The following is a 17,360-nucleotide window of genomic DNA, read 5'->3' as shown; positions in this document are numbered from 1 at the left end:
GTACACTATATTAAAATTAGAGAAAAAAATGTTATTAAGGAAATCATGGAAAATAAATGTACAGTACTGTGAAAAATCCACTTAATAGGAGGGCCCACATGCTTCAAATCTATGTTATTGAAGAATCAACTGTATATGTGCTTCCAGCACCCAAACCCTTGTCATTTTTGAGGAGTTTCTTAGGTCTTTAGAGAAACAGAACGTTTCTTTGTAGAATAATCATTATCTGACCTACAGTAGCAAGCTTAAGAATTTGTCCTGTTTTGTCTTAACTAGAGGTTTGGTAAGGTGATGAACTCTTGAGAGTGTTCAGGTTGCTGAGCTATGATTATTTCCTCCTTGACTCTCTTTTAAGATTATTCTAAGTTTCTTCTGTTATATTAAAATGAAGTTATTGAAATTACACATATGTAATAATTCAGCCTGAGGATTTAATACTTAAGGGCCTAATATGTACAAAATATGTGTTTTTAAAGAGCCTGTAAGCAGGTTAAGAATATGGAGGTATGTGTGAAGTTAAAGGTACAAAATCATAATTTTATTTTAAATTATTGCTCTGGATAATAATTTAGATGTTCTAGAACATAGGATATGAAGTAAAAAATAAATGAATGAATGAAAACCTGATTTTATCCTACCTCCTCAGAGGTAATCTCTATTAGTCCTAGTCCTTTTTGTATCCTTCTGAGAATTTATGGTGCCCGTGTAAACACTTGTGTCCTTAAAGCTTAAAGAAGACACATGAGTAGGATCATATACAAACTATTCTGGGGGCGCCTCACTGGCTCTGTTTACTAGAGCACATGACTCTTGATATTGGGGTTGTAAGTTCAGTCCCCACGTTGGGTGTAGAGATTACTTAAAAATAAAATCTTTAAAAAAAAAAAAAAAAACCAACCAAAAAAAGCCCTAAAGTATTCTGTAAATTGTGCACACGCAGGCCTACACACACCTAGACTTTGGTGTTTGTCTTAGGCTTCATTCTATATTGACACATGCCTCTTTTTTTTTTTTTTTTCAATGGTTTGTAGTGTTATATGGGTGTAATAAAAAAAAGCTAAGATATTTCCTTTAATTAAAAGCTCTTCACTAAACACTAGAAGTACAGAAAATGTAGGCCTAAGCAGAATAGTTTTGAGAATTAGCTTTAGGGAGAACATAGGATTAGAGCTAGATACTGAAAGACAGATGGTATTTAGCACAGATTACTTTATTATTTATTTACTTATTATTTTTAAATGTTTTATTTACTTTTGAAAGAGAAGAGCAGGTGAGGGGCAAAGAGGGAGACAGAGGATCCAAAGCAGGCTCTGCTGGTAGCAGAGACCCTAATGTGGGGGTCGAACTTAAGAACCTGAGAGCTGAGCGATCATGACCTGAGCCAAAGTCGGATGCTTAACCAACTGAGCCACCAGGCGCCCCTGTTATTTTTTTTTAAGGTTTATTTTGAGAGAGAGTGAGCAAGGGAGGGGCAGAGGGAGAGCGAGAAACCCAAGCAGGCTCCGTGCTGACATGGGGCTCAGTCTCACCAACCATGAAATCATGACCTGAGCTGAAACCAAGAGTTGGATGCTTAACTGACTGAGCCACCCACGTGCCCCAGCACAGATTACTTTAAATCAGTAGTTCTTACAAGTGATCTGTGGATTGTTTTTAGAGGGGCTCCATGAGGTCACAACTATGTTCATGGTAATACTAAGTCACCATTGACTCTTCACTCTGGTCATTAGCACTTATGCAAAAACGGTGGTGGCTGAAACTGCTGGTTCCAATACTAATAAAGATAGTAGTACCATATTGTGTTAGTAATTTATATAATCCTTACCATCACACATCCACTTTTTGGGAGGGGGGAAAGACCCGCTTAACTTAATGTCCTTGAACCTGTAAAATCATTAATAGCCTTTATGTAGACATCTTTTTAGTATTCTTTGAGGCATAATGGGAAGTATAGCAGTTATTTCTAGAAGTTTTTGTGATTATTTGAATTGTGAGCTGAATTAGCTGCCTCCTCATTTCCACCCACAGAGCACTCTTTACTTCAAAAGAATGACAGGCAGGCAGGCTATGGTTTTTCAAACTTGGGTATTTGGCAGACATCATCTTGAAAATGAAGAAAGGGAGCTTGTCAGTAAGGAAAACAATTGGTATTTGTGACCAATGATACAGTTTAAGCTTTGAAGCACAAACGAGAATTTTGGAAAACTTATATCCACTTCCATGATCTTGACAGCTTTTCAAATTTTTTTAAATGTTTGTTTATTTTTGAGAGACAGCACAAGCGGGGGAGGAACAGAGAGAGAGGGAGACACAGAATCAGAAGCAGGCTCCAGGCCCCGAGCTGTCAGCACAGAAGCCTGACACAGGGCTCAAACTCACGATCCGCCAGACAATGACCTGAGCTGAAGTTGGGACACTTAACCGACCCCAGCCACCCAGGCGCCCCCCAGTTTTTTTTAATGAGTATGAAGAGATCTCAAGACCAAAAATCTTGAAGCCGTAAATACAGGGCATTTATTGTCACTACTTAGTTTTTTCCTACGAAGTGTATCTGTTTAGAGAGAAATAATAAGTACCATGGTTGGGAGGAATAAGTTAGCATTTTTTAAACATGAGGAAATTAGATCACATAAGAGGGGAGTCTGGACTTAATAAGGTGGATTTCTGGGAGAGTGGTGGATTGGTTGGTTAAGGTATTTAAGTTACTATCTATAGTGCAAATATTTCCTATGGTAATTTGTTTACTTGATTAGTTTAAACAGTACTTGAAAGAATAGTTGGTTGGAGAACTGTTGGTTCAGATTAAATTGTTTTATCTTCCAAAGGGTAACCTTGTGTACTAAATGCTTTCCATGTATTAATTCGTTTAATCCTCAACAATCTTGTGTGTTACATCTACTAATAATAATCTCCCTTTTACAGATGAGAAACCTTGAGATTTCAGGGAGATTTCAGAACTTTGTCAAGGTGATGCAGCTAGTAAGCGGTGAACTGGGATTTGAATTTAGGCAGTTGGCAGTCTATTTCCATAGATTATGGCTTTACAAATCTGCTGTAAAAAGAATAAAGGAAAATGTTACTTTCCTTTGATAGGACCATCCTGTGTTTTAAAATAAAAGCTTTTTGCACACTGTTTCAGCCTCTTAATAGTTACACAAATTTTAGATTCCTGAATTCAAAGTAAAGTATTAAAAACAAGATTACAAGAGCACTAAAGCAGATTTTTGAATGTTGGGATCCTCCTACCTTATATCAGAATAGAGTGCCTGCTCTGTCAGGAACAGAGATTGCCGCTTTCCTATTTATACTCTCATTTAGACCTCATAGCAGCCTTTGAAGTAGATTTTCACTTTGATCATTTTATAGAAGTAGATTTTGATTTAATTTTATAGATTAGAGCTGAGATTAATTGGCTTGAGATACCAAAATTAATGACAAGAGGAGCTTTCAAAGTCTGCCTGATTTTGGAGTGTTTGCTTTATTACCGAGCTTTTGTTCCAAGAAGTGCTTGGATACCCAGAGATTAGAGTCTTGCCACCGGTTCAGGTAGTTTGGTGTTGTAGGTGGTTTCTGGTCTAATTGTTGCCTAAAGGTTTGATGTTTTACTCTTCCTCTTAATTTCATACTATAATCATTCTAAAGGACCAGTGATAGTGGTATGTCCGTAGAATGGCGATAGATTTTCAGTTTATAAACCTTTCTTTAGAAATGTTTGACCACAGAGGCACCTGGGTGGTTCAGTCAGTTGAGCGTCGGACTTCGGCTCAGGTCATGATTTCAGTTTAGGAGTTGGGTTTGTGAGTTCGAGCCCCACATCAGGGCTCCCTGCTGTCAGCACCGAGCCTGCTTTGGATCCTCTGTCCCACTCTCTCTGCCCCTCCCCCACTTGCGCTCTCCCAAAAATAAAAAAAATAAATAAAAGAAGACCCAAGTATTTGACCACAGTCAGGATTGAATGTTTTAAGTTCCTATTAGTGGAGGCAAGTTGAGCCTACCCCAGGAAGGGCAGCCAAGACTACATGACATGTCGGTTTATGTGGTTCCTTAATTTTAATGCACTTCCAAGTCAAAGCATTGATGGTATTAGATCATTCTTGGATCAAAGCATGTGTTAGAAACTATTACTAATGTATCTTGCTGTGGTAGATTGACTGGTTTGGGGGAAAAAGTCATTGCTTGACCCCCATATGTGTATCTTAAGTGTTTTCACAACCTAAGAGCTTAATTGTATTTGTAGATGGAGAAAAATCTTTTATCTCTAACCTCAAGGGCCACATAATCTATCCATTGACTAGATTAAGGTTCAGTGCCTCATCTTAAGAATGATACCATTTCTGGGGCGCCTGGGTGTTTCAGTTGCTTAAGCGTCCAACTTCAGCTCGGGTCATGATCTCCCGGTTTGTGAGTTTGAGCCCCACGTCGGGCTCTTTGCTGACAGCTCAGAACCTGGAGCCTGCTTCAGATTCTGTGTCTCCCTCTCTCTCTTCCCCTCCCCCACCCATGCTGGTGTGCTCGCTCTCTCAAAAAATGAATAAACGTTAAAAAAAAGAGAGCCATATCACTTAGCACTGGATAATGAACATTCACAGAGAGGTATTGGATGTGAGCTTCTAGTGGTATCTTGCTGCTTTCTGTCCCACTTAACATTAAGAGACAGTGGTTGTCATCAAAAGCAGGTTTTTAAATTGCTAGAGAAAACAGTGTGAATTTTTAATGTGTGTTTACTTTGGAATGAGAGAGTGTGTGTGTGAATGGGTGAGAAGAAGAGAGAGAAACACGGAATCTGAAGCAGCCTCCAGGCTCTGATCTCTCAGCCGAGAGCCTGACACGGGGCTTGAACTCACGAACTGCGAAATAATGACCTGAGTCAAAGTCGGACATGTAATCAACTGAGCTACCCTCGTGCCCCAATACTGTGAATTTTTAAATCAAATTGTATTTCAGCAAGGTTCATATGGATTATGTAGCCTCAGTGCTTGAGTTTAAGATGTTTTTTAATTTCGTGTTTGACTTAAATATCCTTTTCCATTTTAATTACATTTGTATTAAAAACAATGTACTATGCTATAGAAGAATTTTATAAATGCAGGTATGTCAGTAGTCAATCTTTGTCTCATAGTTGGAAGTTGTGATGTCTCACCTACCTCTTAAATAATGCTATGTTTCCCCTTTGCTTTCAGATTCTTAACAGTGTCCCAGCATTATCACTTATATTGTACTACAGTAGATGAATGAAATTTAGGAGGTTGCACTGTATATTTAGTAGGATATTCTCTGAAGTTTTTTTAGTATGTTTTGCAAATAGCTTTTAGTCCTTTCCTCCCTTCCATTTTTTTAATTTGCTCACCTCCACAATTTTTTTTTCCTTGTCACTGCTGCTTTCTGATTAGTGCTGCTTTGTTGTTTTTCCTTTTCTTACTCTTTTTTGAGAGAGCGAGCACTCATGTGTGTGCTGGGGTGGGGGTGGGGGGTAGGGAGAGAGAATCTCCTGTGGGCTCCACGACCAGCCTAGCACAGAGCCGGATGCAGGCTCTATCCCGTATCCCCATGACTGTGAGATCATGACCTGAGCCGAAACCAGAAACCAAGTGTTGGAAACTTAACCAGTAGAGCCACCCAAGGGCCCCCTGTTCTTACTCTTTCCATCTTGGTCTTCTCCCTATGTTTGCCTCTTTCCTCTGGCTTCTTAGTCTGGAAAATATACCTTTTCTTTCCCTTTCATCAGTTTAAGAAATGAATATACTTAATTGCCTCTTTAGTGTCAAAATTAATTGAATGAATTCTGTATCTTCAGTATCTAACATTAGAGTTGAATGAAACCACATCTGATTTATGAATCTCCTCTATAAAATAGCCAAATAATCATCTTATTTTTCCTTAAAAATCTCTGGAAGAGTAGATGGAGCTGTCTGACTAGATGGCCTATTCCAAGTTTGGACCACTCATACAAATCTCTCTTACTGAGCAGAAATCTGCCTCTTGCTAAATTTAACTAGTCTCGTCTAGAGCCATTCTTGTCATAATTCTTTAAACCTTCGTGATGGTTTCTAGTTTCTTGACCACTCTTGCTTTCCTGGATATTCTCCAGTTTGTCAGTGTCTGTTTTGATACTTTTTTTTTAAAGAAGCAATATATTCTAGATTTGGTGTCATTAATACCTTATAGAACTTAATCATTTTCCTTAATTTTGATTCCTCATTCTATTAATATCTTGGAATCACATCCTTTTTGGTAGGTGTATCACCCTATTGAGGCAGAAAAAAAATGGAGCATAATTTTAGTAGTACAGGTCAGATTTCCTAGTTGGAGTTCACAAGTTCGTTGTGGTTTTGAGCACATAGCATAGCTGGGCCCCATTGTCTTTTGTAGGATAGGGATAATTTAGTTTGTATCTATCTCATGGGTAACTTTTGGAAGGATCAAATTAAATAATTTAAGTGTCAGAAATGTCAACTTCATGATCTTTTTTCTTAGTTGTTTAATGTGTCACCATTTAAATTTATAGTGACTTTTAAAACAGTGATTTTTTTCTTTCTTGTGATTCTGTGGCTTGCCTCAACTGAAGCTCTTCACATGGTATATTGGCTGGAGTCACTCATTGCTGCATTTGGCTGGAGCTGACATATCCAAATGACGTACTTAACATGTCCCATTCCTTGGGCTAACTTGTCTCGTCCCTTCTCTCCAGCAAGGTGGTTTGACTCTTTACGGGCTGGATATGGGTTCCAAGAGCAAAATGGAAAGCTGCCAGTCCTCTTAAGCGTTAGGCTCAGAAATGGAACTCAGTCACTTCCACTGCATTCTCTTGGTCAAAGCAAGTCATCAAAGTTAGTCCAAACTCAAGAGAAAGGGAATAAATTCCACACCTCAGCAGGAGGAAGAATGGCATATGTGGACAGGAATGGAGGGGAATTAGTGGTGGGCATCTTTAGAGAGTGTCTACCACAATTCTGTTTTTTTTATATTATAGTTAGCTTATCGAACCAAATGTTAGCCGGCCCCTTTATTTGTTAATCTTTAGTATCCAGTCTTCTTGTTTAAGTTTTAATGGTTCTTAGCTTTATGTCATTGGAAGATATGATTGCTGTTTATTTGCCACTTACTGCTTTTTCAGCTTTTTACTTGTAACAGCTTTATTGAGGTGTAACTGACAAAGAACTGCATGTTTTCATAATGTACAGTTTGATGAGCTTGCTTTCTCAACTTGTAGTCAGCATTTCATTCACCAGAAATACTTGTCACTGTTGATTAACTTAATTTGGTTCTTTTGGTCAATCATTAGGCCAGTAAGCTGCTTGACTACTGTTGTCTTGCCTTCCTATTACTTGTGCTTTCTGATTAATGTCTTTTAAAGTTTTTTGTTGTTGTTACTGTTTTAGTCAGATACTATGGCTAATTTGGCATTCATTTTGGAGGAAGAGGTGCTTAATTGCAGTTTAAAAAAATTCCCATATGAAATTTTCACTCCAACATAAAACAGCGTTTTTGGGGATACAGAAGTTAATACTCCTAAAAGATGGGTTACTAATTTCTTGACACCTTGCATAAGTAACTTCCACAAATTATATACTTTAAAGTTTTACGTACATCTTAAGTGATTCACTCTTAACTGCACGTGTTTGTGGCCCTCATCTTGACCTAGAATGGGTTAAAGTCTTTGAAAAGTGAAGGTCATGACTGGGCCGTATTATTCTTTTTTTAATTTTCTTTTTAATGTTTTATTCATTTTTGAGACAGAGACAGAGCGTGAGCAGGGGAGGGACAGAGAGACAGCCAGACACAGAATCCGAAGCAGGCTCCAGGCTCCAGGCTCTGAGCCGTCAGCACAGAGCCCGATGCGGGGTTCAAACTCACAAACCCGAGATCATGACCTGAGCGGAAGTCAGATGCTCAGCCGACTGAGCCACCCAGGCGCCCCTGGGCCGTATTATTCTTAGTTTCATTTGTATTCTTTGCCAGAACAGTTGTCCACAAACTTAGAGACTATCTTGCCCATCATTGTATTCTTAGTGTTTTTAGCACAGTGGAATTAGGTGAATGTGAAAAATACTGAAGCAGTAAAATTTGAAATATAAATGCATAGGTGACAAATTACTTTCATGATTGGGCTTAGTTATTGTCACTTCTTTTACTTGAAAATCCTTTTTTTTTTCTTTTTCTTTTTTTGAGAGAATATGTGAGAGAACAGAGGGAGTGGGAGAGAGAGAATCTAAGGCAGGCTCCACTTCCAGTATGGAGCACAATGTGGGCCTTGATCTTACAACCATGAGATCATGACCTGAGCCAAAATCAAGAGTCAGACACATAACTGAGGCCCCCAGGCACCTAAAAATATTCTTAATGTAATGTTACATATGTAAATGAGCCAGAGAACAGTTCACAGTTGACTTGTATATACACGGAGCCGCCTTTAAATTTGCATATTTTTCTTTTGCTATTTGATCTGAAATTATTTGTGAATTCTGGTTAATCACATATTTTTCTTTAATTAGACATCGTAGTCTAATCCTTAGCCTAGTCTGTCAGAAATAGAATTTACCCTTCTAAGTGTAGAGTTGCCACCATTTAAACCTAGACTGACTTCAAAGCCACTCTGCTATGCCACCTTCCATAGTTGAAAGAATAATGTATTTCTATAAAACTTGAAAAGGCCTAATCATTTGTTTCTAAGTGACATTTTTAAAAATCACATTCACATCAGTGAAAAATCCACTGATTATATTAAATGGAGCAGTGGTTTTTGGAGGTAGATCCCAAAAGAGCTGCCATAGTTAGGGTTCAAAGAGTGCTCATGTCCTACAGAACATGGTCTTCAAAGGACAAAACACTTGGAACTGAGAGATCTTTGAACACAAGGGTTATGGGTGTGGTTGTAATATAGTTTTTGTTTCCTAATCGAAGTGTTCATCTGATTTCAGGCTAGTAGTTTCAAATATTGGTTAATAATAACAGGAAACATTTTAGATTGACTTCTCACCTTCAACCCCTTCCCATAATGCTGTGCAGCTTGGCCCTACTGCTGTGTTGGCCACTACCCACTTCATCTGGGTATCTGTAGCTTCTAACTGTTTTGCATATAAGTAGGTGTTATTAGACTGAATTACTGGGTGACTGCCAGAAGAATAGAAACCAAGAATTAACTCTTTTCCTTGTAAAAACTGACTAGTTTGGGACTAAGCTTCATTGAAAATTGACTTCCCTTGATTCCTAGGGTATTTTTAGTTAGGAAAATTGGGGGTGGTGAGATGATTTTGGTTTTTGATTATTAACTTTTGCCTAATTGTACTACTGGAATTCTCTTTCTCCCCTTTAAAAGAAAAAAAAAAATCACTAGTTTATTGTGCCTTCTCCCCTGAATCCCAGCCATCTAATTTTTTGCTTTGTATCAATTACAGAATGTAATTATTATTAGCATGTTAGGGTTTAAATTAATTTAAATTGTTAATAAAAAACAAAATTATAGGATGAAGTTTTATCTATTGTCTGGTGTCATCTGTAAACATGTATTTTATTAGCTAAACATCACTTTAATGAATTTACAGGTTTACTCTTCAGATCTTTAATTCTCATAATCCTATCTACCTACTGTCCTAATTAGAAACAGTTAAACTTTTGACTTTGAACAACTTTCTGCCTGTTGTGAGGTTTTGCTTGAATTGTGTTCTTCTAAATGAAATTAATTTTGTTCTGCTTTCTCTTTATGCATTCTAAGAGTGTCTGTTACATTATTGGTTTTTGCTTGGGTCATAATCCTCCAGAGTCCCAAAAGGTTCATCTCTTACATTCTTTTCCTTCTAATGACTACCTTGAAAATGGAAAGTTTGACAGCCTGTTAGAAAAAGCTTGTTGGGAGCTGTGCTGCTTTCACATTCACTGAAACATTGTCATTTTTATCAGCATGTATATAGATAGCAAAATGTGAGGGAGGTACATATTCAAAATGTATCATCCTTAAGTAATAAATTCAACACTAACTTCAGATTTTAAGTATTGCTGTCCAAAGCATCCTTCTTTTAAACCACAAATTCCTGGGCCTACTACATTAACCAATTGTATTATTGGCAATAACGGTATTAAAATTTTGTCACTTAAGCTACATACAGTATGCTCTTAAGAAATGCAGATATTTTTTTAGTCTTATAATGATTTTATTCTTATTATGACTGTTTCTTTTCTTCTAAAGTCTCTTTTGGAAAAGTTTTTGATCCCCAATGCTTCACAAGCAGAGAGCAAAGTCTTCTATTTGAAAATGAAAGGAGACTACTATCGCTACTTGGCTGAGGTTGCTGCTGGTGATGACAAGAAAGGTATACTGTGTTTTTCAATGTGTTTGTTGGGTTTGTATAATATAACACAGTATGGAAATAGTCTTTTTTTTTTGTTTATTTTTTTGAGAGAGAGTGAGCAGCGGGGAGGGGTAGAGAGAGGGGGAGAGAGAGAATCCCAAGCAGGCTCCATGCTGTCCGCACAGAGCCCAACACAGGGCTTGAACTCATAAACCGTGAAATCATGACCTGAGCCGAAATCAAGACTCAGACACTTAACCATCTGAGCCACACAAGCGCCTCTGAGATATCGCGGGTTGTGTTTTTTAACTGCTTAGAGCACGAAATGAAGAGCAGTAATTAATTTTTTTAAAGTTCTGAGAAGGTACATCTACTGCCTAATATTGGTGTTCTAAAATGTTCACTTGCTGAAAAGCCAATTTTGTGCATAAGAATGTTTCCTTAAAATTTTAAGAAATCATGATCACAGCATAACTGTAGAGCAGTACAGACTAATTACTAAAAATGTAATAATTCTGAGGTGATTTGTTTTTGTCTTGACGTTGACCAGTGGCTAGTATGTTCCTAGAGAAGGTTTTTGTTTGTTTTTTAATTTATAAGCCTCATTCAGTTAAGGTTGCTACAGCTTAATATTTCAGAGGATATCATTGGATATTAAAGGTTTGGTTTGAAGGAGGAAGATGAAGTGCAAACTTTGTCAGTACATTTTGGTGTGTTTTATTACCCAGGGATTGTGGATCAGTCACAACAAGCATACCAGGAAGCTTTTGAGATCAGCAAAAAGGAAATGCAACCAACACACCCTATCAGATTGGGTCTGGCCCTTAACTTCTCTGTGTTCTATTATGAGATTCTGAACTCCCCGGAGAAAGCCTGCTCTCTTGCAAAGACAGTAGGTATTTTACCTGTTTTGTGGAAATTTAGTAATCCTTATTATTTGAGCACTTAAATGTACTTTTTCGATCATAGGCTTTTGATGAAGCCATTGCTGAACTCGATACATTAAGTGAAGAGTCCTACAAAGACAGCACGCTAATAATGCAATTACTGAGAGACAACTTGACAGTAAGTACATAACAAACATCATTAATGGCCACTGTGGTTGAAATTCTGTTGTTTCACTGATAACTTCAGGAATATTTTCTCACCTCCTTATTGAATGCAAAATACTATCTGCTATTTAGAGCTGTGAAGAAAAACCACCTTTGCAGAAACAAATAATAAATAGGTCAAGGACCAAAAATGTGTACTTTGATTAGTTACATATCTGTTGTTACAATTTTAGTTCTTTTTTTTTTTTTTTTTTTTTTTTAACGTTTTATTTATTTTCGAGACAGAGAGAGACAGAGCATGAATGGGGGAGGGGCAGAGAGAGAGGGAGACACAGAATCGGAAGCAGGCTCCAGGCTCCGAGCCATCAGCACAGAGCCTGACGCGGGGCTCGAACTCACGGACCGCGAGATCGTGACCTGGCTGAAGTCGGACGCTCAACCGACTGCGCCACCCAGGCGCCCCACAATTTTAGTTCTTAAAAATCATTTTTTAACCCATGGTTTTCAACTTTTAATCACATAGACTGTTTTATTTTCTGTTCCAATCTGAGTGTTTCCATTTGTTCCATTTTAGTCACAGAAGAATTTAGTTTTTAGTATCAAAAGTATAGTAAAGTTTTATGTTTAAGTTCCGATAAAAATGATTTTCTTTAAAAAAAAAATAGTTTTCTTAAAGTTGCTTCCATATGTACTCCATCAGTAAGTTCAGTTACAAAATTGCAGATATTCTGTGCAATCTAAATGGAACTGTATTTTGCCTAGCTAGCCTTTCGTTTAAAGAAAAAAAAAAAAGGCTTTTTATGGGACATCATGCTTATCCCTTCTTAGGATACTCCAGACTGAAAGAAAGAAGTACAATGCCTTTTTAAAACAGTTTTTTATTTGAATTGGGATCCAGATAAAGTCTACACCTTACAAAGTGGTTGTATCGTCTTTTTAGTCCCATAGGTTTTTCCATTCTCCTTCAGATAAATATTAAATTTGAAGTTTTGAGGCTTAAGTGACAAAATTATCAAATTCTGCTGTGCCAGGTAATGAACTAGGAGTGAAGATTGCAGTCAGTGTAGAGCTTGAGGACTGTATATCATCATTTCATATATTTTACTTCTAAGCTTTATTCCAGTTCACTGCCGGTTTTCTGAACCTGTTCAATATTCTAGTATTGAATACACTCAGCAAAGGTTTTTGAACTGCATCATGTACTTTATTATTACTATAAACAAAATTATTTTAGAAAGTGTAACTGGGGGCTACCAGAAACTTGTGGGATTTTTTAGTCAAGAGAATAACCTGTAATTTCGTAAAGAATGAATTTCTTTTCTTTTCTTTTCTTTTTTTTTTTTTTAATTTTTTTCTAATGCTTATTTATCTTAGAGCGCCCGCACGCAAGCAGGGGAGGGGCAGAGAGAGAGGAAGACACAGAATCCAAAGCAGGCTCCAGCCTCTGAGCTGTCAGCACAGAGCCTGATGCTGGGCTTGAACTCAAAAACCATGAGATCATGACCTGAGCCGAAGTTGGCCACTTAATTGACTGAGCCACCCAGTGCCCCAAGAATGAATTTCTTACAACAAATGAAAGAAGCACTTCAATTTGTTACCTCTTTTTAATATTAAGAATTTTCATATTTTCTAAAGGTTTGAAGTGATGAACCTTGTCATTCCTATAAGGTAGAAATTGGGGCCTGCTTACTGTTACAGTGTCATCACTTTTTGAGAGGGCGTGATCTGATACATGTATTTCCAGCTAAATTTTGGATATTAGTATAGCATGAAGAGCATCCTGGAACAACTGAGTAAGAAGAAAAGGAAGGATTATATTCTGATTCTGTCACTAGTTACTGTGGCTTCTCTGAGCCTTGGTGGTATCACTGGGTATCATTATTAGTTGGTTAGATCATTTATCTGTTAAGTAAAGAAATTTTGTCAAAACTACCTAGTATTTGAGTCTGGATCTGGTTGACTAATTATTGCTAACGCATAACCCTAGTAGAAAAAATGTGTCAAGTTTTTTAACGCATTTATGGAAAATTCAAGAATCTTTGAAGTTCAGAACTGGGAAGAGGTGTTAGAAGACAATTTCATCTTATAAACCCCTGTTTAATAGGAACACACAGGCTTCCAGAGGTCATTTAATTTAAATATGACCTTGGAAGAAGTCTCCTTTCCAGGCCAGAGATCTATTTGGTTAATAAATAAAGCTAGTGGGTGATTTGGGAGTTAGGAAAATATTGAGGTGTTTTCATTGTATAAGCAATATAAAATTTAAGATCATCTTGAATTAGGCCTTTTGTAATTATCTCTAAAAGTCATTATGAACTATTTAGATTTGCAAAAGTTAATATTTGAAGCCGCTGAACTAATTTTGAAATCATTTTTTTAACTTGCTGATAAACTTAATGAAAAATTAATAGAATCCATAGTCTTAATTACTTAATTACCTCTCGGAAGGTTGGGTTGTGACCAGTGTTTTGTATTCAGCTATTTATTTTGAATCCTACAGATTGACAAAGGTATGTTTCTCTAAGCTAAAAACATTAGAAAGCTAAATTTGTAATTTAATTCAGACTTGATATCCTCACTCTTGAATTTCATGGAGTGTGGGATTCCCTTTCAAGTGGGGAGTCTTAAGTTTTACCAAGGGAAAGTAGTCGACCTGAGCTTGAACATGGGTTGGATCAAGAGGATCTCTCATATTGGGGGTATTCAGGGCAGTCTGATATTCTCGTCGCTATTAATACTTAGTATTTTGTGGCTCTTCTGTGATGTTTATTTTGTTTTCTCTCATATGAATAATCAAGAATTTCTTGTGTCTGACCTTGTTATTTGAAGACAACTCTTTGTACTTAAAATGTTTACGCGGTGGTTAGGGAGAAAATAAGGATGTTTTCCATCTTCATTGTTCTCTTCATTGCTGCTATTTTCTAAAGAAAGCCTTTCCACAAAAGCTGTGGTTACGTTTTGGTACCTTGATAAGTATATTAAGATTTTTTTTTTTTTTTTCTGAACTGTGCTGAAAAATCTTTTTTTTTTTTCTTTTTTTTTTTTTTTTAACCAGTTGTGGACATCGGATACCCAAGGAGATGAAGCTGAAGCAGGAGAAGGAGGGGAAAATTAACCGGCCTTCCAACTTTTGTCTGCCTCATTCTAAAATTTACACAGTAGACCATTTGTCATTCATGCTGTCCCACAAATAGTTTTTTGTTTACGATTTATGACAGGTTTATGTTACTTCTATTTGAATTTCTATATTTCCCATGTGGTTTTTATGTTTAATATTAGGGGAGTAGAGCCAGTTAACATTTAGGGAGTTACCTGTTTTCATCTTGAGGTGGCCAATATGGGGATGTGGAATTTTTATACTAGTATAAACGTTTGGCATAGTACTTTTGGTACATTGTGGCTTCACAAGGGCCAGTGTTAAAACTGCTTCCATGTCTAAGCAAAGAAAACTGCCTGCATATTGGTTTGTCCTGGTGGGGAATAAAAGGGATAATTGGTTCCAGATACAGGTGTAGTTTTTGTGGGTACTTTAAGGTTTGGAGCACTTACAGGGCTGTAGTAGAAATGGGCGTCCCGTAGATATTACATGTTGAGCCATGTGTATCTGTGGCGTACTCATTCTCAAATGTGCACACCTTTGACTACAGTTACAGAAGTGATCCTTTAGTTGTGACCCAATTTACTCTGGATAAGGGCAGAAACGGTTCACATTCCATTATTTGTAAAGTTACCTGCTGTTTGCTTTCATTATTTTTGCTACACTCATTTTATTTGTATTTAAATGTTTTAGGCAACCTAAGAACAAAGTACAAGTAAAGATGCAGTAAAACGAATTGCTTGATATCCATTACTTTATGTATATCAAGCACAGCAGCAAAACAAAAATCCCATGTATTTAACTTTTTTTAGGGTTTTTTTTTGTTTTGGTTTTTTTTTTTTGGTTTCTGTTTTTGGTTTTTTTTGCTTTTGTGATTTTTTTTTTTTTTTTTTTTTTTGATACTTGCCTAACATGCATGTGCTGTAAAAATAGTTAACAGGGAAATAACTTGAGATGACGGCTAGCTTTGTTTAATGTCTTATGAAATTTTCATGAACAATCCAAGCATAATTGTTAAGAACACGTGTATTAAGTTCATGTAAGTGGAATAAAAGTTTTATGAATGGACTTTTCAACTACTTTCTATACAGCTTTTCATGTAAATTAGTCTTTTGGTTCTGAAACTTCTCTAAAGGAAATTGTACATTTTTGGAAATTTATTCCTTATTCCCTGTTGGCAGCTAATGGGCTTTTACCAAGTTTGAGTACAAAGGTTATCATAACAACAAAATACTACTACTATAACTACTACTGTTCCCAACCACCATGTCCCATATTTCTCCTTGTGTTTTTTTTTTTCCAGACGGGAGATTGATTGGAAAAAAAGTAATGTGTTCCATTTAAAATTTTGGTATATGGCATTTTCTGACTTAGGAAGCGACAATGTTTTTGTTCTTGGCCCATCATGACATTGGGTAGCATTAAGTTTTGTGCTTCCAAACCACTTTTGTTTTTAAGGATTTCTTGATCTTGTTATAGCCTGCCTTCAATTTTGATCTTTATTCTTTCTATTTGTCAGGTGTACAGGATTACCTTTTTTAGCCTTCTGTCTTGTCACCAACCATTCCTACTTTGGTGGCCGTGTACTTGGAAAAAAGGCCGCATGATTTTTCTGGCTCCACTCAATGTCTAAGGATACCTTGCTTCCTTTGCTTGCATCCCACAAACTATTTCCCTCATCCTATTTACTGCAGCAAATCTCTCCTTAGTTGATGAGATTGTGTTTATCTCCTTGTAAACCCTATCTTTCCTGAATGGTCTGTCATTGTCTGCCTTTAAAATCCTTCCTCTTCCTCTCTTTAAATAATGATGGGGCTAAGTTATACCCAAAGCTCACCCTACAGACTATTTCCTCAGTACCTTGCAGAAAACACCAAACAAAAATACCATTTTAAAAGAGGTGTATTTTTTTTTTTTTCTTTTAGAATGTAAGCTCCTCAAGAGCAGGGACAATGTTTTCTGTATGTTCTATTGTGCCTAGTACACTGTAAATGCTCAATAAATATTGATGATGGGAGGCAGTGAGTCTTGGTGATAAGGGTGAGAAACTGAAATCCCAAATACTGTTTTGTTGCTTGTTTTATTATGACCTCAGATTAAATTGGGAAATATCAGCCCTTTGGGACAGTTGTCCCAAATACTACATTCAAATAAAAGTGCAATGGAGGCCTTGGGGTCTTTCTTTCAAGGAGAAAAGATCTTTTATGCATTGGGGTAAGATAATCCTCTTCATGGCTCTTTTTTTACGATTTCTCCTGACCCCCAGGCCAAGGACATGAAGTAATCATTTATAGCTAAGGAACATTAAGCTAGACTTGATTCTCATTCAAGTAAACTATAAATAAAATCTAAAGCTTGTCACATTTGCCTATTTATGTGCATTAGTCATCTAAATTAGTTTGATATTGAAATAAATTGTGATAATACTTCATTAATATTAGCTGTTAATTTAATGTTTCTACGCACTAGTGCCCAATAGATGAAGGAAGATTCCAACCTGAGATTTTTTGCCTTGGGATTTGAATAATAAATTTTTATAACATTTCTTCAATTGTCCCAAATCCAGGCTTCATGTCTGTTTTTGTCAATGTAACGTGGTATTTCCAGGAATTTGGAGAACCCAACAGTGTATTTTGCGTGTGTGTAGTCTTGGAGTTGTTTAAAACAAAGAAAAGCTAGATTCCACTTCACAGTTGTCCTTTGAGAGAAGAACCAGCAGTGCGATCAGTTGAAAGGAAGGACTCGGCTGCAGCTCTGGCCTCTGGTTCTAGCTTTTGAATTTCATAGGTCCGCTGCTGCTTCATGCTATAAAGATCGTACAGATGGCGTCGGGGAGGGAGGACTAGGAGAATTAAAAGAATGTGAAGTGGCTTCACTAAGGCCTCAAGTTGTTTTCCATTCTGGCTTCCCTGCAGTCAATCCTCC

At 37.0% G+C, this 17,360-nt stretch overlaps 1 protein-coding gene across 5 annotated transcripts in view; it reads left to right on the top strand.

The window, feature by feature from the left end:
* The window catches only part of YWHAZ (tyrosine 3-monooxygenase/tryptophan 5-monooxygenase activation protein zeta), a 34,363-nt gene extending 17,493 nt beyond the window's left edge, over positions 1-16,870 (top strand). For all 5 annotated transcript variants that reach the window (XM_047842309.1, XM_047842308.1, XM_047842310.1 and 2 more), the window contains 4 exons: positions 10,184-10,307; positions 11,015-11,178; positions 11,256-11,351; positions 14,394-16,870. In XM_047842309.1, the coding sequence (XP_047698265.1) occupies positions 10,184-10,307; positions 11,015-11,178; positions 11,256-11,351; positions 14,394-14,453 (444 nt within the window). In that variant the 3' untranslated portion in view covers positions 14,454-16,870. The remainder of the gene's footprint in view (positions 1-10,183; positions 10,308-11,014; positions 11,179-11,255; positions 11,352-14,393) is intronic.
* The last annotated feature ends 490 nt before the right edge of the window (positions 16,871-17,360 follow it).

The sequence above is a fragment of the Prionailurus viverrinus genome, chromosome F2 (assembly GCF_022837055.1).
Source record: "Prionailurus viverrinus isolate Anna chromosome F2, UM_Priviv_1.0, whole genome shotgun sequence".
NCBI classification, from domain to species: Eukaryota; Metazoa; Chordata; class Mammalia; order Carnivora; family Felidae; genus Prionailurus; species Prionailurus viverrinus.
This window is presented reverse-complemented; position numbering and strand designations above follow the sequence as displayed.